Consider the following 27,300-nt stretch of genomic DNA (forward strand, 5'->3'; position numbering starts at 1 on the left):
ACATCTTTAGAATGTGTCCACTTAAAGTAGTGATCTGAAAACCCTTCAACTGTGAGTTTCTGAGACTGCTTATATTTTAATATTTACAGCTATATTTTGAATTAATATTACATAACTGAAGTTATGAATGTTCACTCTTTCAGAATTTACCAGGCAGTCATCATTCACCTGCTTTCTTCTGAATGTTATAGGATGGGAAAAACTACAACTAAGAATTACTGTTTTTAAAAAAGAATTACCTTTAAAGTTACTATTTGTAGTTTATTTGCTGCTCAATTTAAATTTTTATAGTTGTCATATATAGGATAATGGGACATAATTTAATACTGCTTTTTTTCTGGGTAGCAAGGCTGGGAGGATGCTTTATTTAAAGTCATATTTTCCATTGTATTTTTTTAAAGTATGATGTATATTAGCTATTTCTCAAAATACTTGCCTGTTTCCTCTGTAGATTTGATAATGGGCTGCATTAAAAGTAAAGAAAACAAAAGTCCAGCTATTAAATATAGAACTGAAAACACTCCAGAGCCTGTCAGTACAAGTGTCAGCCATTATGGAGCAGAGCACACTGCAGTGGCACCATCATCTTCAGCAAAAGGAACTTTGGTTAATTTTAGCAATCTTTCCATAACACCATTTGGAGGATCCTCAGGGGTGACTCCTTTTGGAGGAGCATCTTCCTCATTCTCAGTGGTGCCAAGTTCATATCCTACTGGTTTAACAGGTGAAATTTAAATGGATAATTATGTTGCCTGTTTGAGAACATAACCTTGGGCAGTACATACTTATGGTCTATTTGCTAAGAAAAATATCTTACTGGAGGACTTTTAAAAATTGTATATGTGAAAATTCAATATCTAACATAAAAATTAAAGTCAATATATATATATGGTTCTGGGAAATTTGGTGACAGTTTGATAGGGTTATACTTTTAATTATTTCATTAATTTACCAGTAATTATTAAGCAATTAATATGTGGCAGGCACTGGGAAAATGAAGATTAAAAACATACATTCCTCTTCCAAGAATCTTATAACTTCTCAGGATTAGAAAGTGCTAACTAGTATTAAAGTAATCCAGTAGTTACTTAATAAGTGTTAATTATTTGGCATTACAGTCACGATAATGCAGTATTTCTATCAGATATTATGATTTATAAAAGAAAAATCCTGAGGCTCAGAAAAATTTTTCCCCCAGAGATTATAAGCATAAGAGCTTGGATTCAGTGTCATACTGCAGGACTCCCATTTTTACATTATCATATCTTTTCAGAGAACAGCAAGAAGAGATAGTTGACAATCTTCCATGGATACAGAATGCCCTAAAAAAGTAGATTTTAAAAACTTGAAAAAGAGAAAATGAGCTCTTACATTACATGAGGGCTCCCGCATCAGGATGCTTTTCCCTTGAAATAACAAAGCACAGGTAGCTAAAGCAAAGAAGATGAACTTCAAGATTCATTTGTGTGGCAGTTCCATGATATCAACAGGATTTGGGTTTATTTCATCTGTTTCCTGTTTATCCTTAGGCATAAACAGCTACCAGCATCAAATGGAGTAACATATGTCCTTATTTTTTAAAAAAAATATTTATTTATTTATTTATGTATCTTTTAGTTTTAGGTGGACACATTATTTTGTTTTTATGTGGTGCTGAGGATCAAACCTGTGCCTTATGCATGCTAGGTGAGCACTCTGCCACTGAGCCACAACCCTAGCCCTAACATATGTCCTTATTAACAGCCTGTGGGGGCAAAGGAGAAATCTCTGTCACAAGCATGGATTATAAATTTGTCTCCTCAGTTTGTTCACCTCTGAACCAATAATAGTGAGGACTGCCATACACTGATTCTGTTAGACAACATTTGGAGAATATTGGACATCACCACAATCACAGTCCTAATTCCAGCATTCTGACTGCAAATATTTCAATAATCTATGGCCATGATGATATTTCTGTCATTAGTAAAAAGTTTAACTTATTTTCTGGATTATATGTTTTTGAAAGTTACTAATTCAAAATGATTAAAATAAATTTTAATACTTAAAAGACATACTTTAGTTACTTTAAATTTTTATTGATGTGCATAGTGGACATGGTGGTGCACACCTGTAATCCAAACAACTGTGTAGGCTGCGGCAGGAAGATCACAAGTTTGAGGCCAACTATGGCAATTTACAGAGACCTTTTTTCAAAATAAAAAGGGCTATGACTGGGGATGTAGCTTAGTGGTAGAACTACAATCTGGGTGCAATCTCCAGTACTGAAGAAAAAGAAAAAGTATTTATTCATATGAAATACCCCATTCAAAGATGTTCACTTATTAACTCTTGTAAAAAACAGAGTGTCTTTGCATATAGGTATAAGAGATGGGCAAGACAAACAAGGCTTCTCTCCTGATAGAGTTTACCTAATAATGTTGATTGAACAATAATTAGTGAACAAACAACTAAATAAGTTGAGATCAGTATTTCTTAATTCTATGAAGGAACTAGCAAGAATAATTGGTAATGATCCTGTAGTTGATCAGGGAAAGCCTCCTTGAGAAGAAATCATTTTAACTGATATTTGATTGATGAGAATGAACTATCTGCAGACCTCAGGAAAGAGCAGAATTTCTAGGAAGAGGGAATAACAAACACAAAGTTCAAGAGAAACAAATGGACTGGAAAGTTTTTAAGAACTGGTGGGAAGAACAATGTAGGCAGAGAGGAGAGTTGTATGATGTGATATTGATGTTAGGATACCACTATTACTTAGTACTACATAGACTCTAGTAAGGAGTTTGGATTTTTTCTGAAGCTGGGAAGAAGCTCATCAAGATTATATGTAAAGGATTTTGCATAATGGAATTCCCTTTTAAAAAAACTCATTCTTGCTGCTCTGTGGAGAAGTAGATTAATTAGCCAGTACTCATAGCCCCAGCAGTCCCAGTAAGAAATGACATGGATTGGGATTTAGGGGGCAGCAGTGGAAATGGAAAATAGATAAATGAAATATTATAGATGTAGAACTGGTAGTATTAGTAATAGAATTGGCTCAAGTTATTACCTGACTTGATTCTAGTGCTATTTGCTTAAATAGAGAGGATTTGGGTAAATACAGGTTAGAGAAGAAAAATCAAGAGCTTCATTTTGTACATGTTTTAAATGGTTATTACACATTCAGTAGTGATGTCAAAAAGCAGTTGGTACATGACTAAAACTTGGGATAGAAGCCAGATGAATGAACTTTGGTTTGCTATTATTTTATATTTAGAGACGGTAGATTTTATACTGCTTTTTACATTTTGTATTTAGAGACAGTACGTTTTATACTGCTTTCTACATTTCATATTTTTGCTTAGTCTGTAATTTTACTAACTGCCTTTCTTCCTACCATTAAAAAAAATCTATTGATGGATGGATGTAAACTAACCATTGATATTTGCCAAGTCAGCGGAATTACATTGAGTAAAATATATACATATTGAAATTAAGAATATGTTGGAACAGAGCTCAGTGATAGAGCATTTGCCTTGCTTGTGCGATGCCCTTGCTTGTGCGATGCCTTGATTGATCTCTAGCACTGAAAAAAAAAATTAAAAAAGAATAAGTTCAAATCTATAGTACAATCTAGTGACCATAGCTAATAACAATGTATTGTAGTCTTCAAATTTGCTGAGAAATTTTAAGTTTTCTCACCAAAAAAAAAGAAATATGTGAAGCAATGCATATGTGAATTAACTTGATTTAACCATTTCACAGTGTATTCATGTTTCAAAACATTGTGTCATATGTGATAAATATATACAATAAAAACGAATTATATATTATGGGAAGTTTAGCCAGAATACCTGTCTGAAATAATTTTAAGCACTGACAAGTCATGCATATTGTATACATTTGTTCTATTGTTATTTGTTTTGCTTACATATAATAGTTTGGCTGTTCAGTGCGCTCTTCTCTTAAGCATCTGCACATGTTGCTAAATATGAGTTATTTTTGGAATTTATACTTTATAATTCATATCGGCCATGCCATTAAACTTCCACGACAAACCCAACAGTTTTATTTTTAAGGTAAGTATATAGTAAGTTAATCTTACTAAAACCCTAGTGTTTAGTATTAATGATTATGGATGTAAATGTTCACCTGTTGTTTATAAGAAGTTGAGAAGATTAATGTCAGTAGTCTATAGTGCTCCAGTAGTGTTCTTCCTTCCAAAGAATTGGTTCGAAATTTGACTGTCTTTTCAAGCCAGAGGCATTGGTTCAGAATCAAATTAAATTTGTTTCCGAGTCTATAGAGTTTTAGAATATGTAAACTACAGTGATTTTGTGGAAGGTCTTAAGAGAACATCTCATTATTTAAACTCCAGCTGCTTAGAGCCCCAACTTTTAGAAGCCCCAATTGTCTAAAAATAGATTTTGAAAACTGGAGAGAAAAAATAAGATTTTTGCTGGCAATATTTTTTTATTTCTCTTTTGTTTCATTTTATCTATATAATTTACCTTGGTCTTTTTTTCCTTTGCTAGGTGGTGTTACTATATTTGTGGCCTTATATGATTATGAAGCTAGAACTACAGAAGATCTTTCATTTAAGAAGGGTGAAAGATTTCAAATAATTAACAATACGTAAGTGTTGAGTATTCTGAGAGGGAGAAATACAGACAGACACTTGTTCTTTACATTGAAACTTATAAGCTAGTTTATGATCCGGAGATAAGCATGACAGGGTATGAATCTCTGACCTCTGTGCTGGATAGATTTAGTTCCTTGAGACACGTGACATAATACTGCCTATAGAAGTTACTACTTCTACAAATTGTGCTGCTGTGGTTCAGCCATAAAGAGTAGAGATTTAAGAATGAAGAGTTGTAGCTAATCAAAAAAAAATTTTAAATGAAGAGTTACTGAGGGGGCATATGCAAATATATTACTTTAAAAATCTTTTATAAAGAAAATTCTTTGTTCCTATTTAAGTATCCAGATGATTTAAAGATCTTTTCTTTTTTCTAAAAAACAAAGCCAAAAAGTTGAATAAGGAACTTTTGTACTCCCAAATGGACCAAATTAAGTTGCTTTTTCCTTATGTAACTCTCAAGACTTTCTGTCATTTAGTGATCCACATAGAACATTTGATCCTTGTTTTGGAAAACCAGCCCATAATTTCATTAGCAAGCATAACAATCACTTATAACTTCTTGAAATATATACTTATAGTCCCTTTGATTCCAGTCATGTTTCCCTCTATCCTTGTTTCCATCTGTTACCAGTTATTGTTCCAGAATGTAAAATACGATCATGACTGTCTTGCTTTAAAGCAAGTCAAAAAAAAAAAAAAAAACCAAAAAAACATGAGTAGCCATCGTTCCCTGAGGATTTATTATGTGTTTCTTCAAATCCTTTTTAACTCTACCAATCAGCCATACTGTAGTAGGTGGAATTTTCTAAGTACACTAGAGTTTCTTGCCCTTTCCATGCCTTCACACATACTACTTTTTTCTGGAGTGACTGTTTCTCCATTCTCCTCCTTCTCTCCCTTTTTCTGTCCCTTCCTTTGTGCTGGGGATTGAACCCAGGGCCTCCTGTATATTAGACAAGTGTTCTAACATTTATGCTCTACAACCCATGTCCTGCTATATTGTTTCTATTAGGTATTCACATAGCACCTTATGCAGACTTCAGTCCCAGCTTCCAGGGAACTTTTAATTTGTCACTTAGCTTGTCATTCTTTTAGGTTAGTAGTTCTCAACCTGGGGCAAAATTACCTGGGAGATATTTGGCAATGGCTGGAAATATTTTTGGTTGTCATCAGGGTGTTGCTACTGTCATCTACAAAGTAGAGGCCAGTGATATTGGTAAACATCCTACTATGCATGCATCAAAGATTTATCAAATCCAAAATGTCAGTATTATTGAGGCTGCAAAACCCCACTCTAGACTGAGTTATTTAAATTTAAGGACTGTCTTTTTACCTTTTTTCCATACATCCTGAGTGGCATCTATCACTCAGTAGGTATTCGGTTCATATGAATCAGATTGCTTATCAGGATCAAATACAATTCTATTTGTATGTTTCAAAATCATTAACGTACTAGAAAACCAAAAACCAAATGTACGAGTTTGTAAATGTTTGAATTACCAAAGGGCTTTCCATTTCAGTTTTTGAGAGCAAAATCAATGAATATTTTTAAAATTTTGGTCTAAAAAATACATTTAATCTTTTTTTAAAAAAAATTTTTTTTTGGTCAATGGTGCCTCACACATGCTAGGCAAGCGCTCTGCCACTGAGCCACAACCCTATCCCTACACTAATTTTAAGTAGTGAATGTCATGTACATCATCCTTATTAGAGACTAATATTTGTTCTTTTCATATTACTTTTGTAACAGTCAAGGTTTTTATACCACAAACCATATAGTTCTCTGTGGTGAGCCGTTCCTGCGGACTGTGGTCGCCATTACATGATGGCGCTGGCTCCGTTGTGGTCTGTGAAGGACAACTCCATATCAAAGAGAGTTGGCGTGTTCCCAGCTCCTTATCAGAGAAAGTTGGCGTGTCATTTTCTAGCACCCTGTGAGAAGGGTACACGTGGCAGCTTTGCATTGGGGTTCGCGGTGCTTTATTAAGGCTGGGAGGGGCATCCGAAGTTTAGTAGAAGTAGAGTAGAAGAATTATTAAAAGAATATCAAGGGCCTGAATAAACTGCTGAAAGAAGATTCCTGAGTCGCGTCTTCCTTGCGGGCAAGGGGGGTCGCGACAGTTCTCATATTCTGAATTATGACTTAATTTGAGTATATTGAATTATTTTTAGATAACATTTTTCTAGAAATTGAGCTTTTTATTATTGTTTATTATTAATTGCTTTTCTATAAGGAGTGCTCAGGCCTCATAATTTTTTTTTTCTAAAATGACTAAAACAAGAACATTATAATTTTGTGTACTGTTAAAAAGAAAAGCATTCAACAACAACAAAGAACTATTGATATGTGCTAAAACATAGATTAACCTTGAAAAAAATATATGCTGAGTGAAAAGCCAGTCACAAAAGACCACATAAATCATTCCATTTATATGAAATGCCCACAATATTCATATCCATAGAGATGGACAGCAGTTAAGTGGTTGCCAATAGTGGAAGTGGTTGGAGGTGATTACTCATAAGTATTGGGGTTCTTTTTGTGGTGGTAAAAAATATTCTAAAATTTATTATAAAATGGCTATACAGCTCTATGAATATATTAAAAACCACTAAGTTTGTACCTTAAATTGGGGAGTATTATGGTAAGCAAATTATCTCAAGCTCTTAAGAAATTCAGACAAAGATGAATAATTTGAAAGTTTATTCAAAACTACTTAGTTCAGTATAGTTTATTGTCTTAGGTTGAAAAAATTATGAAGAGGAATAAAAGATACTATAATTGAATTTTTAGTGTATGGTGTTTGGGGCTTTTATTGTTGATTTATTGTAGTAGTATGTAATTATACTTTTGCTTAGTCTTAATTTCTTTAATTCATTTAACTTATTTTTAAAATGTTGTTCTTTTACAATGTTGAGTTTAATTCTTGATCAAGTGAATGCATAAGTAGAAAAATGGAAGTTATATCTCTCATTTACTTGAAATAAGAAAGTGCAATATATTATACGTTGTGGTAATTGTTGTTTTATGTGTTTCAGGGAAGGAGACTGGTGGGAAGCAAGATCAATTGCTACAGGAAAGAATGGTTACATCCCTAGCAATTATGTAGCGCCTGCAGATTCCATTCAGGCAGAAGAGTATGGCAGTACTTCATATTTTATTGATTATTTTGATTTTTAAAATGTTTTAATGCACATTCTACTTAGCCACAATTTTACACACACACAATTACATACCAGTCTTAATACAGCTAATGTATCATTAATAGATGTTACTTGAGAATTCATAATTAATGCTGTAGTATCTGCTTAGATTGGTATCCTGAGTAAATCTTAATCATATTTTTATGCCTTGTCTTTTTCCTTTAGTTTTCCACTTAGTTTTTAAAATTATCTAGTCCTTTTCATATTCTGCAGACTTTCTTCAAAATTTACCTCAGAGAGGAGATTGTTTCAGTGTTTAACTACTTGATTTAGGTATTTGCATTGTGGTTATGTAGGACAGTATCCTTGTCTTCTACAAAGCATACACTGAAGTATTTAGGGTAATGATTCAGCATTTTGGCAACATTCAGTCAGTTCAAAGGGGAAAAAAGATGTAAACACATGCACCCAACATATAAAGGAAGGTGGGAAATAAAGAATATAACAAAGTAAAATATTAACAGCTGGGGAACTTGGGAGTTCTGTGTACTATTCTTACAACTTCTAAAATGTTAGAAGTCAGTTTCAATAACATATTACTTTTTTGGTCCAACTAGTTGTTCTGGAATCTATAAATAATAACCTCTTTTTCATATTACAACAGTTAACACAGCGTCTTGCATATAGCTAGGGGTTGTCAATACTTGTTTGTTTTATTAACATTTGCTTCAATTACTATTTTTACTATAACATTTGTTACTTTTGTTCTTTTGCCTTCTTCACTGTTCTGTGAGTCTTTTCATAGCAAAGATTGTCATTTTTATTCATTAAACTTTATTAAATCAAACTCATATGAAATTAGAGTTCCTCATAATTTGAATATTATATACTTAGATCTTATCAATACAGGTGATCACATGTTATCAGAGAACAACTTCTGTTCTTCCTACCTGTATGTGTCACTGACAGAAAAGATCTGTTATTTGCTGTCTTTCTCCATTTGCTGTTTCCATGACTGCCAGGTAGAGTTCCAGTGTCATGTTGAGTAGTCAGTACATGGAAATACTATCAGATATTTTAACAGTGATATTTGTAAATTCTTCTTTAATAAATAAAAATTTATTTTTTACTATATCCTAAGCATGTTCTGTAGCTATTCTTTGTCAGCTACCCTATCCCATTTCACTCTCATTTATTTGTGAATATAATTTTTCTGACCTTCAAACCTTCCCAACTCAAAACATCATTAATTTTTTTTTCTAGATGGTATTTTGGCAAAATGGGGAGAAAAGATGCTGAAAGATTACTTTTGAATCCTGGCAATCAACGAGGTATATTCTTAGTAAGAGAAAGTGAAACCACTAAAGGTATGATTACTATTATATTAATATAAAATTTTGTTTGTCCAGTATTTTAAGAAAGAGATAATAAGCATTTATTTTCTTCCTCCCAGGTGCTTATTTCCTCTCTATTAGTGATTGGGATGAAGTAAGGGGTGACAATGTTAAACACTACAAAATTAGGAAACTTAACAATGATGGCTACTATATAACAACCAGAGCACAATTTGACACTCTTCAGAAATTGGTGAAACACTACACAGCTAAAAATTATTTCCTCATGCTCTGTTGTATGAGAACAAAATTCATGTCCTCATCTCTCTTAAGGGTTAGCATACTACTACTTTATACACAGTATGTGCCCAGTGTATGTTAGTATTATAGTTTTAAAATGAGAACAGGTAGTTCTTAGTATCTGAATTGGGTTATTGGATAGTGTGCTAAAATTAGACTGTTGTTGAAATTTTTATATCTTACAAGCATAATTTTTATAGTGGAGTTCCATTTCATAATGTACAAATACATTTTGAGGCTGGGTGCAGTGGCACATGCCTTAAATCCCAGCAGTTCCAGAGACTGAGACCACGAGGATAGTGGGTCCAAAGCCAGCCTCAGCCAAAAGCAAGGCATTAAACAACTCAGTGAGACCCTGTCTCTAAATAAAATACAAAATATGATGTGTCTCAGTGGTTGAGTGTCCCTGAGTTCATTGCCCAGTACCCCCTCCCCCAAAATATATTATAGAAAATAAATGAAAAACATAAAAGCAAATATTTTATTTATAAACACAGGTAAGTAGCTAAAGCTAAACACTTTGACACAAAAAGCTGTATCACATATCCTCTTGGATTACCTTCCCCTTCAGTGGCTGATCTCCTAAGATTTCCTAGAATATAAACCCAATAAAATATGGTCTGAAGGTATATTTTTCTTAGAAGATTAACCTGTGGCAACTATAGATATTCTTGTCTTTCAAAGATTTTGGAAATATTCAACTGTGGAGTCTTATGTCTCAGAATTTTTCATTATCAATTCATTATGTAAATGCATCTAAGTCTTTAAATTATTAGTACTGGATGAGGGAAAGTTTCCATGGTAATATCTTCTTCAATGACAGGTAACTATAAACTGAGTCTACCAAGTCAATCAGCAGTCTTGACATCAATCAAATATGTTACCAAGCAGTGCCAACACATAATTGCCCTTGCTAGAATAGAAAATTTGTGTGGTTGGTAACCATTCTTGATGAGAATGGGAGGGAACATGTCTCATTTACAATAAGAAAGACTGTATGAGAAAGATGCACAGATCAAGCCATTATAAATCTAAAGTTCCTTACATTGTGACTCTCTTATTCAAAATTCAGTTAACTAAGTGAATTTTTCCTGCTGGGAACAGTGGTGTGCATAGCTGTAATCCCCATGGCTTGGGAGGCTGAGGCAGGAGGATTGCTGGTTTAAAGCCACCCTCAGCAATTTATTACGGCCTTAAGCAATTTAGCAAGATCTTGTTTCAGAATATAAAAGGGCTAGGGATGTGACTCAGTGGTAAAGTGCTGGGTTCAATCTCCAGGAAAAAAACAACAACAAAAAAAGAAATAACAATTAATAAAAGCATTCTCTTAGGGATCAAATAAATCCCATTTATTAAATCAGAAATTTGGAGGTAGACAGACCTGGCTTTGAATCCCATCACTTATTAACTGTGGGACCTTGAGAAAGTTTCCTAAATTTTCCAAGCCTCATTTTTATGAGCAATTTATAAAGAGCCAAATTAACATAATAGCTAGAGCATAAGTATTCAGTAAACAATAACATAAAAATATATTTAACAAAATGTTTCACTTCTTATATGTGGGGTTTTTTTTTACTTCTTGTAAACAACTTCCTTTTTGTTTTTAGAGAAAAACTTATGACAGTTTTTCTATAATTTATGAGCCCTTTTTAAGCATTTATATACTCTGTAGCTTAATTTTTATACATAATTCATTTTACATTGTAGTTTTATTCATTTATCTAGAACATGCTGATGGTTTACGCCACAAGTTAACAACCGTGTGTCCAACTGTGAAACCCCAGACTCAAGGTCTAGCAAAAGATGCTTGGGAAATCCCTCGAGAATCTTTGCGACTAGAGGTTAAACTAGGACAAGGATGTTTTGGTGAAGTGTGGATGGGTAAGAAGCCTGAATTTTTGGTTTTTGTCAATTTTTAGCCACAGATTAAAGTGCCGCAATTTTATTACAAAAATATATATATAATATTAAATATGTAATATAATTGCTATTCATTGAAATTTGTTCTAAAATCCCTTAAAATATTGATTAAGATAGTAAGAGGTATTGTTTCTCTAGGAACATGGAATGGAACCACAAAAGTAGATATCAAAACACTAAAACCAGGTACAATGATGCCAGAAGCTTTTCTTCAAGAAGCTCAGATAATGAAAAAAATTAAGACACGATAGATAAACTTGTTCCACTTTATGCTGTTGTTTCTGAAGAACCAATTTACATTATCACTGAATTTATGTCAAAAGGTAAGTGTATATTAGTATCTTTTGGAATATTCATGTTGGTAACTTCTTTACAAAAGAATCATTCATTTCAGTTTTTATAAAAATGGAGTCTTATTGCATAGTACTTTCTAATTTATGATTATTTTGGAAGCATTTGAAAATAGAAATGGGACATTTTGGTTTTGTTTTTGTTGTTTGCTAGTCTGGGGATTGAACTCGGGTATGCTCTACCACTAGAGTTATATTACCAGCACCCCCCCACACACCCTTTTTTTTAAATTTTCTTTCTTTCTCTGTCTGTCTCTCTTTTTTTTTTTAATTGAGACAGGGTTTCACTAGGTTGTCCAGGCTGGCCTTGAACTTGCCATCCTCCTGTATGAGCCTCCCAAATTGCTGGGATTACAGGCATGTGCCACCATGCCCCAAAAAATGTGACACTTTGTTAATGAAATAGTGGTTAGTTCCAGTTATTCCGGAGGATTTACAAAGTTTTAAAGGATGCCTAGGCAGTTTGAATTTATTTTGAAAGTAGGTGTTTTATTTTTAAATATGTTTTTTAGTTGTAGATGGACACTCAGCACCACATAAAAATAAATGAAAGTAGATTTGACTGAAGAAAAAAACAAAATATACAACAAAATATACAAACTGAGTTAAAATGATAAAATCAGAATGATATTCAGGTAGTACTGAAGCAAAGAAAAAAGGTAAAATTAAAGGAAATTTGTTTTAATGTAAACACAGTCTGTATACTCAGGACTCCTAGAAACTTCTTTTCTCCACTACTGTCAACTGCAGTTTCTCCATCTTTCAAACACAGACCACAAGGTGAGATCTTCTGTAACAGAGCTAGTTATGGCCAAGAAAAAGAGAAAAGAAAGTTGATGTTCTTTCCTCTTCATCCCTAGGCTACTGATGCTTTAGAAGAAGGACGAGCAAATCTGCAAGTGTGCTTACTGGCTCAATTTTTACCCATTTGAATTTGATCTTTTTTTTTTTTCTTTTAAGTTGTAGATGGACACAATATTTTTATTTTATTTATGTATTTTCGTGTGGTGCTGAGGATCGAACAAAGTGCCTCACATGTGCTAGCAAGCACTTTACCACTAAGCCATAACCCCAGCCCTTGATCTATTTTTTAAGTTATTTTATTTTTTTACTCTCTTGAATCAAACTAAATTACTGCACAGGTTATGTTACCCTCTCCATAGTCTACCTTGACCAATGATATAGTTCCCTCTAGTGGTAACAAGGGCAACAACAAGATACATATTTACTATAGGAATTTTTTTTTTCTCAAAAGGGACTGAAACAAACTGACATAGCCTGTTAATTGATAGTCAGAACATACCTAAACCCAATAATTCATGGCTCTCTTTGGGAAGAGTTTCTACTGTAAACAGCTTCCAAGTATACCTTTTCAAAGAGTACTCTGGTTGAACTAGAAGACAAAGGAGAAAGGGATAAGGAAGAAATTTAAATCAAGACATTGCTAACAAAAGAAATATAATGGAAGTAAAGCTAATGGTTCATTTATCTCTGTATTACTTTACAAATTATTTAATTTTGAGAACATGTTAGAATTTGTGTTGTCAGATCACTAGTTTAGGATTATTTCTAGGTAAGAGGTTAAGAATACAAGATAACAAAAGTCCTTTCTAGTTTTGAAACTCAGAAATTCCCCATTTTGGTTTTTAGCTTAGCAGTTGGCGCCTATAATACATCCAGACTCATTGCCTTATGTGCTCCAGTGTAAACCCACTGTTTTGGACAGATAGATTGTTTTCATTCCTTGCTTCCATTACTTGGAATTTCTTTTTCCTATCTCCTGGCCATTTGTTACATTCAGTTGTAATTTCTCTTTGTCTCCTTGAGCTTGGAGCCATTCCTCTGACTTTCTGTTTCACAGCATTGTTGTTTAAGAAAACAATCCAATTTTATGTTTTATAAAATAAATCTTAGTTTGGATTTGTCTGATGGTTTCTCTTTATTAAATTGAAGCATGTGTATGTTTTTAACTAGTGATAGAGAGAGGCAACAAATAGACATTTCTTCCTGGCTTTTCACTTTGCTGTATTCATAGTATTTTGCTTTTCCATTATAATTTCTGCTAAAATTAAGAGACATTGGTCAAGCCAGCACTTCCACAGCAGCTCATTTAGTTATAACCATATCTGAATTCTTGAATCATATTGATTTAAAATGTTATATTTTTTGAGGGCTGTGGCTGTGGCTCAGTGATAGAGTGTTTGCCTGGTACATGTGAGGCTTTGGGTTCGATCCTCAGAACCACATAAAAATAAATAAAATAAAGTCCATCAACAACTGAAAAAGTATTTTTTAAAAAATATATTTTGGGATATAAAACTTAAAATCTTGATCAAAGCAGGAAAGAATGACACCAATTTGATGACATTTTCTGTAGGGAAAGGGAAAATGGTACATTTTTCCTTTTTTTCATGTGTTATAAAGAGAATAAATTTCAGTTTAGGGGTCTTTTCTAGAATCTTTGAGGTAATTATTCAGAAATTTCAAAACTACGAAAGAAACTTTTTTTAAAATAAAAAGTTGAGAAATTTTGTTAGAGTTTGGTCATTTGGGGGTAGAGGAATATTTATGTCAATCTTAATGTAAAATCTACTGATTTTCCATGGATATTTCACTGTCTCTTACAGAAAGTTTATTAGATTTCCTTAAGGAAGAAGATGGAAAATATTTGAAGCTTCCACAACTGGTCGATATGGCTGCTCAGGTATTTGCATATAGATATATCAACTTGAATTGAAAGTTAACATTTAAAATGTAGAATAATCTTACCTAAATAATATGGTTTATGTAGAAAAGTAAATGAATTTTAGAACAGAAAGGAACGTTGGAGATAATCCAGCGTGAGCTCCTAGTATTACAAATAATATAGTATCTAAAGACCAGAGGGATTTAAAATTTACAAAACTTTTTCATAGCAGAACATACTAAAACTAGCTATGGAACTCCCAGTTCAGTGCTATCCCATATATTATGACCCTTTAGAAAGTGTTTTCACAGATACAAAAATCTATTTATATTTCAACAGATAAATTTGAGAAAATTAAAATGGCTGGGCATGGTAGCTCATGTCTGTAATCCCAGTAACTCCCAAGGCTGAGGCAGGAAGATTACAAGATCCAGGCCAGCCTTAGCAATTAAGTGAACCTCTCAGCAACTTAGTGAGACCCAGTCTCAAAATGAAAAAATTAAAAGGAATCAGGGAATGTAGCTCAGTGGTAAATTGCCCTGGGTTAAATCTCCAGTACAAAAAAAAAAGCAAGAAAATTAAAATGGATGATTACTCTTCCAAAGAAAATATTAGAAATCTAAAGTGTATGCTGAATTTTTTATTTACTATGGTCCTAAATAAGAATTAAAATGGCAATATGCTGTTAAGAATGAGTCTTTTGAGCTGGGGTTATGGCTCAGCGTTAGAGTGCTCGCTTAGCACGTGCAAGGCCCTGGGTTCAATCCTCAGCACCACATAAAAATAAATAAATAAAGGTACTGTGTCCATCTACAACTTAAAAAAAAAAGTAAAAAACATCTAAATATCATGCTCCTTACCAAAAAAATATATATTAAAAAAAAAAAAAGAATGAGTCTCTTTAGGCTAGACAGAGTAGTACACACATAATCCCATTGAATCAGGAGGCCGAGGCAGGAAGATCACAAGTTTAAAGCCAACCTCAAAAGCTTAGGGAGACCCAATCTCAAAATAAAAGGGTCTAGGGATTGTAGCTCAATGGTTAATATGCACTTCTGGATTCAGTCCCTGGAACCCCCCCCCAAAAAAAATCTTTTTTAACTCTTCTGAATTTTTTGTTTTATTAAAGTGTAATGTTTCTATTCAGATATGTTATAGGTGTTCGAAGGGACTTTTATTGAACTCAGTTGACATAACTGGTAATGCAGCTTTTACTTCTCAGTGAGCTTCCACATGGCCACAGAATCTGGCAGTTTAGAGGAACTTTATACAGAGGAACTATACATATAACACTGGCATATGCCAAGCCTTGAGGTCAAAATTCTAGATACTCTGTGTTAGGGTATCTGAACCTTTTTTTTTTTTAAGTCAGGTACATGTTTTAGGTTTTAGGAGCCATATACAATCTCTGTCAGACCCCATCCTCCTCCTCCTTAAAACTCTTTAAAAATAGAAAAGCCATTTTTAGTTCTTGGGCAATATAAAAACAGTTTGCAGGCCACGTTAGGCTGCAAGTTCATTTACTGTTTTCCACCTGTGCTTACAGGACATCTTAGGCTGTGCCTGATGCGAACTTTGATAGACTTTTATCCAGAAGTTCTAAATAACCCTGTGACTTATCTTTTCTCCCAACAACTGACACAGGAAGACATTAGGACATTGAGCTGCTAATGATTACTAGATACGCTGAGTGGTACCCTCAAAAAAGGTGTTAGATTTTTGGTGGGTTTTTTGGTGGTTGTGCTGGGGATGTGTCCAATTTTTAAAAGCTGGATTTAGCCTGCTTTTTTATTATAGTGTTTTCTATTTTACCTACTAGCTCCTAAGTAATATGCCTGTTACTATCATCTTCTTTTGAGATATATGATTCTCCAGTGATCTACTAAACATTAACCAAAATTATCTTCTCCCTGGTTCCTTCTGCATCATGTTTTGTATGTATCTTTTTTTTCCTTTCCAAGATTGCTTATGGTATGGCATATATTGAAAGAATGAACTATATTAACTGAGATCTTCGAGCTGCTAATATTCTTGTAGGAGAAAATCTTCTGTGTAAAATAGCAGATTTTGGTTTAGCAAGATTAATTGAAGACAATGAATACACGGCAAGACAAGGTAAGAGTACTTTTATTTAAATGCTTGTAATCTATTGTCCTTTGTTTCTTTCTCACTTAAAACTCTTTTCAATATGCAGTTTTATAGAGTAAGAATAATTACAGGTCCTCTCAGAAGAGTCACAAAAACATTGATTTTATTCATAAAATTATATATAATGAATACTGCTGTGATTTTTTTAAGAGAGATAATTTTTTCAATATTTATTTTTCAGTTTTCAGCAGACACAACATTTTTGTTTGTATGTGGTGCTGAGGATCGAACCCAGGCCGCAAGCATGCCAGGCCAGGCGAGCATGCTACCGCTTGAGCCACATCCCCAGCCCTACTGCTGTGATTTTTTGATAGTTATTTCCTGCAAGGATTTGGCTAGGTGTTCTTTGCATTTGAAATATAATTAATAATAGCTTCTTTACATTTATTTTAGCATATCAACAAATAAAATTTTTTTAAAAATTTCTTTCTTTTCTTTAACAAACTTCATGAATTTTGAAACTCTTACCTTAGCTTAATGGTTCTCAATCAAGGGACAGTCACTCTCCAGCCCCAAGAGACATCCAACAATGTCTGTAGACATTTTTGGCTATTACAATGTGGAGGCTGCTATTGGCATCTAGTGAGTAGAGGCCAGGCCTCTAAACATCTTGTACTGTACAGGACCCCAAATAGCATCTTTTAATAAGACCTTTGTGATTGTACTAGTGAAAATTGATCTTCTGTTTGCCAAACAATCTAAAGAACTTATTTTATACTGCTATGCATACATGTATAAGTAACTTCAAGATACCTATAAACTTATTAACATTATAAGTGTATAAATTCATGTTTTTATGTACCCATAATGATTAGTATAATGCCTGTGCATAAAAGTATGCACTAAATATTGGAGTAAATTAATGTGAGCTTTTAAAAGTGATGGCACAATAAAATTTTCCAGAAATATATTATAAAATTGAAAAGAAACTATGGTTGAAAATCAGTAGCCATTAGAATCTAATAAAATATTCCTTTATCAGCACATAATTAGAAGAACTGCTGGGTGCCAGACTGAACTTAAAAGTTACAGATTTTATGATCCATATTTTTTACTTACTAGAGCCTCTACCTCAATTTTCTTGAATGATATTCTGTTCCTTCCACTAACTTCCTTTTTTAAATCAGTACTATAAGGAAGAAATGTGATTCATTTTAATATAAATTTCAAAAATTAAAGAGTTTTCCTCATGTCTCTTCTATTGTTAGAATTTGACACTGATGCTGCATATAGTAAGGATATTGACAAAGGATTAGCACTGCTTTTACTATAGTTATAAAAGTAGATTTTTAAAAAATTATTTATTTGTTTGTTTTTTTTGTTTTTGTGCTAGGGATTGAACTCATGGCTTTGTGCATGCAAGGCAAGCACTCTGCTAACTTAGCTGTATCCCCAGCCCACAAAGATAGACTTTTAATAAACAGTTAAACAAGATTGCCAATATGTTTTTAGGTGCAAAATTTCCAATCAAATGGACGGCTCCTGAAGCTGCACTGTATGGTCGATTTACAATAAAGTCTGACGAGTGGTCATTCGGAATTCTACAGACAGAATTGGTAACAAAGGGGAGAGTGCGATATCCAGGTAAGTTTGCATCTCATTTGCTCTTCATTATCCCATCAGTGACTTCTTTTTTAAACTAGAGATTGAACCTGGAAGTGCTTAACCACTGAACCACATCCACAGCCCTTTTTATTTTTTGAGATAGGATCTTGCTAAGTTGCTTAGTGCCTCAGCCTCCAAGCCTCTTGGATTATAGGCATGCACCACAACACCCAGCCCATCACGACTTTAATAGGAGTATGTTAGGAGCTAAAAAATAATAGGAGGATCTTTATTTCTCATTTTCCAAGTCCCCATCTGTTTATTTTGGCATTGGATGGAGAGCAACCATAAGAGTCACAATCCTGAGATAGGGCAGGGGAGGTGTGCCTGAGGTCCATCTTAGCTTTCTCCTTAGAATGTTTTCCACAAGTGCCTTTTATCCATACCATTATCTCAGATCAGAAGCATATCACAAATATCCTTCTGTACCCCAGGTAATTGTTCTTTTCTATTAGTGTGATTGATGTATTTTTGTATATATTTGCCCTATTTTCTTCAATAGACTTTTTTGACAATAAATGTATCTGTCATTACTAAAGGAGAAAAAATTAAAATGGCTGTCTCTTAAAAATAAGCTTTTGGGGTAAGAGGAAATTTTAGCTTATTTGAAATTCAGTGACAATTGAATGTTTGTTTATTCTGTTGCCTCTTAAACTTTTCTACTGAAATATTCTAATAGTTGAGAGTGAAAGTATATAAAATCTAATCTTCAGGAAAAATAGCTATGCTACTCCTATGGGTTTTACGTATATATCCTTCCTTTCTAATATCTTCAACTTTAGAGCTAATGCCATCAAATTTTATCTCCCACTTTTCCCCTTTTGCTATTATTTGCTGATACCATTCAAGTTCTCCTCACTTAATACTGACTCCCCATCACTCTTTCTATTAAAACTCCATTCATACTTTAATTCATGGCCATCTTAATACATATGTCAGTTGCCCTAGTCTCTTGCAGCTTAAACTCTCCTCCTTCTCCTCCTCCTCCTCCTCCTCCTCCTCCTCCTCCTCTGTAATCTTCTCACTATTCATACCTTAAAGGTTTAACATAACCAGTAACTGCTCACCTCTCAATTGAAGTTTAATATGTCTACTGTCAACTTACATCTTGCCAGCTGTCTCTACCTCAACCATAGAAATTTCTTCATAGTACCAGGATATTCAATCCATTGAGTCTACCACCAGTAGCTATCCCTTATACCCCTTAAATTTCATGGTCAAGCATTATAATCTCTGCCTTACATTTACAATTTTTTTCCTTTGCCTTTTCTCAGTATTGTTGGTAAAATCATAACACTAGATAAAATCTAGCTCTGCTTTCTCTACATGCAATATGGTTGGAGGAAAAAATACAGCATGTTAAGTAGTTTCATTTGGAATTCTTATAGATTCAAATGGAAATTTCAGTACTGTATCTATGAAATTAAAAACACATTAGATGGACATAGAAGACAAGATTAGTAGATTTGAAGGTACATTAATATAAAATATCCAAAGTAATGCATAGATAAACTGCTTGGAAAAAATAGAACAAATGAATGAAATAAAGTGGGGCATAGTGAAATTTCAGGTCTAATTTATATGTAATTGGAGTCCCAGAAGGAGATGAGAGAAAAAGTGGAAGAACAATTTTTGAAAAAATAATAGCCGAAAACTTTATAAATCTGATAGTGCAGGTGGGTGACACAACCCACAAATTTAATAAACTTAGTCATTCTTAAGCAGGATAAATTAAAATAAACTCAGTAAACTTCAAATAATTATATCATGATCCAATTTTAAAATCAAAGCCAAACAGTCATAGAGATGTGTGGTATATTATCTACACAGCAGCTAACTCTGTCAGGATATGGAAACCAGGAAAGAATGAAATGATGGCTTCAAAATATTTGAAAACTGCTGATCTAAAACACCAACAATAAAAGTATCTTTCTGATTTTATAATGCATGAAAAAATACATTCTATGACCACACAGAGGACAGGGGGCAGGGCAGAGGTAAAGGAATAACAGGTGAGTCTTCTAATTTCTTTCATTGTTTGGAAAGCATCAGAGTATTTATTTAGAATGAAGAATAATAAACCAAAGAAATGTTATCTTGACAGTGACCACTAATATAATAAGAAAAGGTAAAGGAAAAAGCTAGGAAAAGGACTAGGGTGTAATGGAGTACTATTTAGCATGCACCAGGCCTTGGGTTCAATTCCTAGCTTCAAACAAAAGCTAGAAGAAGAGGGTAAAAAGGAAATATAAAAACTGCTTGCTTGCTCAAAACATAAAGCAAGAGAGGAAAAAATAGATGGGAAAAAAGTAAATAAATAACAGAATGGTAAAATTAAAACTACCCATGTCCATAATTACATAACGTGTAAGTACACTAAACATTTTAATTAAATGACAGATAAGCCAGGATTTTAAAGGACAGAAAAAAAAATATACTGTGCAAATAAATGCTAAGCAAAAGATAGCCTGTGTAGCAGTAGACTTTAAAGCAAGAAATATTAGTAGAGATAGAAAGGGGCATTCATGATGAGAAAAGGGTCAACAGGGAAGAATAAAAATCCAAGATGAGTTTGCAGCTGACTACATAGCTACAAAATACATAATAAAAATTAATATGGTTGGGATATCCTGGTTAAATTAAATGTTCAGACAAAAATCCAAATACAATTTGTAGATTGTTTTTTTTTTTTTTTTTTTTTTGATGGTGCTTCAGATCAGCGTAGGGTCTTGTGCATGCTGAGGACTTTCTCTACCACTGAGCTACACCCCAATTCTCAGCCTGCCAGCCTTTAAAAAGAAGCAAAAGACACTATATAAGCATCATTGTCTTGGATGATTTGAAGAGGATTCACGTGTAACACAGACCGATCCACTGCAGGCTCTTCTCAAAGCAGACTGTTCATTGTAAAGTGACAGCTTGTTTGCTAGTCTTGTTGTAGGATTGTAATAAACTGTGGCAAAGGCAAACAAGTATGAAATATTTAAATTTATTGACAGAGTGCTAAATATTTCCTTTTAAATATTAACAATCTTAGAATCTTCCTATCTCCTTTTTTTACTGAGATATTGGGGAGAAAGAACTCTGTGCTATGTTCAGGGAGTTGTATTTCATTGTGAAATTCAGAAATTCCTTTACAGGAAATAATTCTCTTCCTGAAGATAGTATTTTTTTATATTTATTTTTTAGTTATAGGTGGACACAATGTCTTTATTTTATATTTATGTTGTGCTGAGGATGGAACCCCCATTCATGCTAGGTGAGCACTCTACCTCTGAGCCACAATCCCAGGCCCCTGAAGATGATAGTATTTCTACCAGAGGCCATTTCTGCCATATTGTACTTATGTAACTGTTGTCATAAAATAATTCATTAGTTGTGATTGTCAGAAAATTCTGAAGGGTAAAGTTTTGAATGAAAGAGTTTATTGATAATTTGGGCTGGGGATATAACATAATGGTAAGAGTACATGCTTAGCAGGAGCAGGGTCCAGGGTTTATTCTTTAGCACCTGACAAAAAAAGAATTATTGGTAATGGAAGGTTACTTTTGTATAGGTTCAGGCTTATTTAGATTGATTAATCTTAACAATCTGTTAAGCATAAAATTTTTTAAAAGGCATAGAAGTGGGGGAAAAGTTCACCAATTATAAGTAAGCCCTCATTGAATGTTAAGTACCTGCTCCTTTTCTCCTCCTCCCAAAGAACTTCTGCTTATATTTCTGTGTTGGGTAAAATATAGTGGATTTCAGTTATTAAAATCTGCTTACCTAGATGAAAATCACAGAAAACTTCTTTTTCAAGTGTTGGACCCCAAAGTAATAGTTATGCAGTTTCTTTTAATATTTTTTAAAGTTTTTTAAAGAATCACTTGTTCCTCATATTACAACTAAAAATAGAAATAGAGATAATAATTTAATCTCATTACATTGTTTTAAGGGAATCATAGTCTATGAAAAATCTCATTGCTAACAGTCAGTTTAATATTGCAGAAGATATGAGGAATAGCTTGCCTTGTGGACAGGCAGGAAAGAGGGGGTGATATGGGAGATAGGAGGAATGATGGGTTTGCTGATATGGTGAGACAGCCAAGCCTCTGCCAATATGGGGTGAGTTGCCAGTGGTGGAAGAGGGAAGTTTACAAAGGAGTAGAAGAAAGAAACTGTGTGTAATGACAAGAAGAAAGTCAAACAGATATATGAGATAAGGGAAACTGTTTCAGGGAGGTGACTCAATATAATTATGTAGTTAGTATATTTAGCAAAACCAGGACTGAAATTCTTGGAATTCCTACTTGAAAGTTCTTTCAGACACCATCTGGCCTCCATTCTTCAAGTGTGCCCAAGTTAGGCATTGTTAAACATTAATATCAGAAATTATCTTACTTCAAAATGGTACCCTGAATTCTCATTAACCACATGGGATTGGCTTTTGAAGAAATTAGTGTTGAAAATAAAATTTTAGGCAGAATTAAAAATTGAACATGTTTAAATATAGATTAGCATTTTCTAAGTTTCTCTGGATATACTCTGATGTCTAAATTGTATTTTTTATTAAAAGAATCTTTTACTAAATAAACTTAACATACCTTGATATACAGCTAGTGGTTAGGGGATTTATTCTGTTTTACTAGTGATGGTTAGGATCATTTTTTTAGGATTTTTTTTCTTTAACATTTGAATGTTGTGTGTTAGGTATGGTAAACCGTGAAGTGCTGGAACAGGTGGAACAAGGATATAGAATGCCCTGCCCTCAAGGCTGTCCAGAATCTCTGCATGAATTGATGAATCTTTGCTGGAAGAAGGACCCTGATGAAAGACCAACATTTGAATATATCCAGTCCTTCCTGGAAGACTACTTCACTGCTGCAGAGCCACAGTACCAGCCAGGAGAAAATTTGTAATCTGGATTGTAATCTAGGGATTATAATCCCAGTACCCTATTTTATATGCATAAGTCTGCCAAAATGTAAAGACTTGTGTAGAATTCCTCACTTTATGTACAGGAATCAAAAGAAGAAAATCTTCACTCTGCATGTTTTAATGGTAAACTGGAATTCCAGATATGGTTGCACAAAACCACTTTTTTTCCCCTGAGTGTTAAACTCTAAAGTACCAATGATAAATTTTCCAACTTATTTCAGGGTCCAAAGAAAATCTAGGGATAATATACTGAACAGTATGGGTAATAGCATGGTAAGGAAGCACAACAAGGCTACTCTTTTCTTCGCCAAACTCAGATTGTTAAAAGAGAAAATTATTTATTGTTATAGACAAAAATTGAGAGGTAAAATCTTATACCATACTAAAATCTAAAATTAAGGAATGTCGTGGGACCAAATGATTCCATTCCAGTTTTGAAGACTTTCTTGTGTTTATTATTCTCAGAGGTTTTTTTTTTTTCCTATGTGAAACAGTCGATATAAGTCTTAACATATGCCTCCTTTTGCTTGGAAATAGACCATAATTTTCAAAAGCAAAAAGGTTAACACCTAAAACTTAATTAAATGTTAGACCTCAGCAGTGGAATTTGAAAGTATTAATGCACTATGTTCATACTCAGATTCATGGAACTGGAAAGTAGAAAAAGAAATTTCTCACTTCATTTTTGAAATAATTCACATTTAGGAAAATGAAAGTAACTGTAAACTCATCTTTTGTAAAGTTACATTTTTTTTCCCAAAGGCAATATGTAATTGAAATTTTATTATCCAATCGAAGGGGAAATCTTTTAATCTTTAGCATGAAAAGTGAGACCCAGAATTTAAGCAGTCCATTTTTAAAAATAGACTTGGTACTGTAAGATTTGCTAATATGTTCTTATGGTGATGGGTGCCACAAATAGAAAATATCACTAGATCAGGGACTTGAACGCACTTTTGCTTGTATTGAATATAGACTAAGAGAGGAAAATGTATTTAAAAGAAATATGAGAAAAGAAAATGTGAAAGTTTTACAGGAAGAGGGGTGGAATGTGATATTTAATGCTGTTGTATGGAGTAGCAAAATGGCTTTGCTGGCACTCAAAGCTCCTCACTTAGCTGTTTCTGAGACTTCAAGAGTTATAAAGTATGACTGTAAAACTAATTTTCTTAACATACATATTAAGTGAGTGTTAGTTACATCCTCAAAATAATGAAGTTAAGGCTTCACACTAATTCTAGTGACATAATTTTTATGCAGAGCAATTTTAGAGTTTTCAAATTCATGTTTAAATCTCCACTTTTTAATTATACTTAATGATTATCAATTTTTCCTTTTAGAATATAGTTGATTTGGGGAGGAAAATTTATTCTGCACAATAACAATCATTAAAAGGGGACAGTTTTGCCCATTTAAAGTGCAGAAGTGAAAATACAAATAAAGCTGATTTTTTTTTAACTTGTAAAAAATTCCCAAGAATGAATTTCAATAGCAGCATTACTGGCTAAAGAGTCTAACAAAGGAAAAACTGAATCTGATAAGTAGAAGTCTAGTATCTGTATTTTGAAATACTGTACTATAGTTTCACTTTAAAACACTGTATCAGGTTCCCATATTTTCAGTTTTAACTATCATCACTTAACCTGATTTAATCATTAAATTTAAAATTCTGTGCCATGGTTTATATGTTCAAATTCAAATCATTTTAAAATGTGACAAACGAATTTCATGAAAGTTGGCAATAATTCTGGTACTAAAAATTATGGTTGTGTTTTCTTTTTACATAACCTATTTAGTATTAATCCCTGTGTCTAGAGGGCATTCCTGCGAAGAGTGCCCTCATTATTATCCTTAAAATCAACAACCTGTGACTTGTTTTTTAAAGGGCTTTATGTGAACTATGATGAAATTTTTCTAAGTATTTTAAAAAAGGGTAACAAAAATCATGTACTAATTCTGATCAGAAAAATAAGCCAGGAAGTTGATGGTATTCATTAGATTTTAACTAAATGAAATAGTTCCTAATGATAACAGTTATATAGTAAGGATAAAACACTAACTTAATGTGTATTCAGTTTAAATTGTTATGTATTTTTAAATTACCAAGAAAAACAGTTTTGTAAATTTGAAAAATTTTTTTCCAACAGCTTTCATCTTCAATGTCTTAATATAACCCTTACCAAAAAAAAAAAAAAAAAAGGAGTTGGCAAAAACAGCCTTCTAAAACAAACACTTTTTAATGAATAGTAGCCTAAAACTTAATATTTTTATAAAGTATTGTAATATTGTTTTGTGGATAAATGAAATAAAAATTCTTGTTGAATGCACCTACATATCTTTTCGATTGCTGTTCATATTTCTCATTAATTTTTTAAAAATTGATATGTTCTGAATTTATTCTTCCATTGGGGAAAAAATGTTCAACTACTTGTAATTCCTGAACAGAGTTAAATAAGTTCTTTGTTAAGTTTAGAATACTACTGAACCTATTCTATGTGGTTAGTTTTCCATGTCAGGTGAGGGACATTTTTACAAATATGTTCTTGTTTTAAAATTGTACCAGCATGGGGAACACCTGTAAATCCCACCAACCCTAGGGGGCTGAGGCAGGAGGATTGCATGTTCAAGACCAGCCTCAGCAACTTAGAGCAAAATCCCTTCTCAAAATAAAAAATAAAAAGGGCTGGGGAATGTAACTTAGTGGTAAAGCACCTCTGGATTCAATTCCCAGTTAGTGTATTACATGGAAAAATGTTAAGTAATTTGAGTGAAGCTATTCACAACTTATGTGAAGGGTACAGAATGACCACTTTTGACCAGTAAAGGTCTTAATTTTCTAAAAATGTAAAATCTGTATATTCATGTGTGTTTTGCAATTATTTTATTACAGGTTTAACAAAAATAAAATTATATAATTGTAAATGGCCAATCAAATGCATTTATGTTTTTTCAGTATTGTAATTGTGTTAATTACCATTACTATCATATCATCTAAAATTGTTATTGGCCTTTTTCCTGATTTTCAAAAAATAACATTAAATCAGCACACATGCTACCTTCAGTAAACATTCATTATTTTTGTAATATGTAATAGTTCCTCAGCTTAAGGATGTTTTCTAGTTTGCTGTTTGCCTTTTAATTTTAATGTACTTTCTGACATTTAAGTTGTACATTTGTATGTTGTCAAAGCTATTTATTATGCTAGAAAACACTTAATCCACCCCAAATTAAATGTTCATGTCATTTATATTATAATTTATGATTTTGTTTTTAAAATTTTAATTCTTGTGGAAGTTATTTAAGTTTAAAAATGTGTCTTTATGATTTAATAACTTTTCCCCATATAATTAATTTTTCAAGCACCAATCTATTGGTTCATCTATTCACACCTCATTTGAGTTCCTTCCTTGAATATATACATATTTACAACATCTGTTTTATCAAATTAACTTAATATTACTGCCATTCACATAACCTCTAATTACTTTCACTGGGTAGTACATTTGAATAATCAGTAAGGCAGCTTCCCTTTTGTATTCATTTTTCTTTTTTTTCTAATCTTGGTTTCCTGATAAATTCTTGATAAAGCATAGACTTCATTTATTCACATTCCAAAAAAATTCAGGTGAGATATTGGTTGGGATTGCATTGTTTATAAACTAGTTTAATAAGAATTGGCCTCCTCCAGCTCAGTCTTTCCAACCCATTTATGTGAATCTTCACTTATAGTTAAGTCCTACAAGTTTTCTTTCAGGAATTAGAAGAAGAATCTCATCCAGTGTCTGACCCAATTGCTCTAAAGCCAGATCCCTATCTTGTTACAAAAGAAACCAACATGCAGAGACGGTGCATAAGGCCCAATAGTATTTATTTCCTCAAAATCAGCTCCTCTCTGCCCTTCCTCCAGAGTATATACTCTCCTCTTTTTTTGTGTTTTGTTTTGTTTTGTTACATCAAGTTGAGTTTTTGTCACTGGCAACCATAGTCCTGATTCAAATTATTAGTAGAGAAAGATACTCATGATTAAAATAAGCAACCAGAGGCTCAGGTAGAAGGATGACAAGTTCAAAGCCAACCTCAGCAGTTTAGTGAGACTTTCAACAACTTTATCTCAAAATAAGAAAAGATGGGATGTAGCTCAGTGGTAAAAAGTGCCCCAGGGTTCAATCCCCTATACTAAAAGCAAGGGAAAAAAATTTGCAACGTGTGTCAAATTCATCCCTTTTCCCTCACCATTTGGACTGCCCTACTTCTGGAAGGCTGATCAGT

General features: G+C 33.1%; 1 protein-coding gene across 1 annotated transcript; it reads left to right on the forward strand.

Annotated features, from left to right (window-relative positions):
* The first annotated feature begins 455 nt into the window (after positions 1-455).
* On the forward strand, positions 456-24,021 carry LOC144372305 (tyrosine-protein kinase Yes-like). The gene is given in 12 exon segments (XM_078035687.1): positions 456-724; positions 4,518-4,617; positions 7,664-7,762; positions 9,032-9,135; positions 9,222-9,380; positions 11,131-11,283; positions 11,461-11,570; positions 11,573-11,649; positions 14,304-14,376; positions 16,320-16,473; positions 17,959-18,090; positions 22,804-24,021. Coding segments are annotated over 12 exon segments (1,635 nt in total). The 5' UTR covers positions 456-459; the 3' UTR covers positions 23,013-24,021.
* Positions 24,022-27,300: the final 3,279 nt, after the last annotated feature.

Source organism: Ictidomys tridecemlineatus, assembly GCF_052094955.1.
Source record: "Ictidomys tridecemlineatus isolate mIctTri1 chromosome 12 unlocalized genomic scaffold, mIctTri1.hap1 SUPER_12_unloc_3, whole genome shotgun sequence".
NCBI classification, from domain to species: Eukaryota; Metazoa; Chordata; class Mammalia; order Rodentia; family Sciuridae; genus Ictidomys; species Ictidomys tridecemlineatus.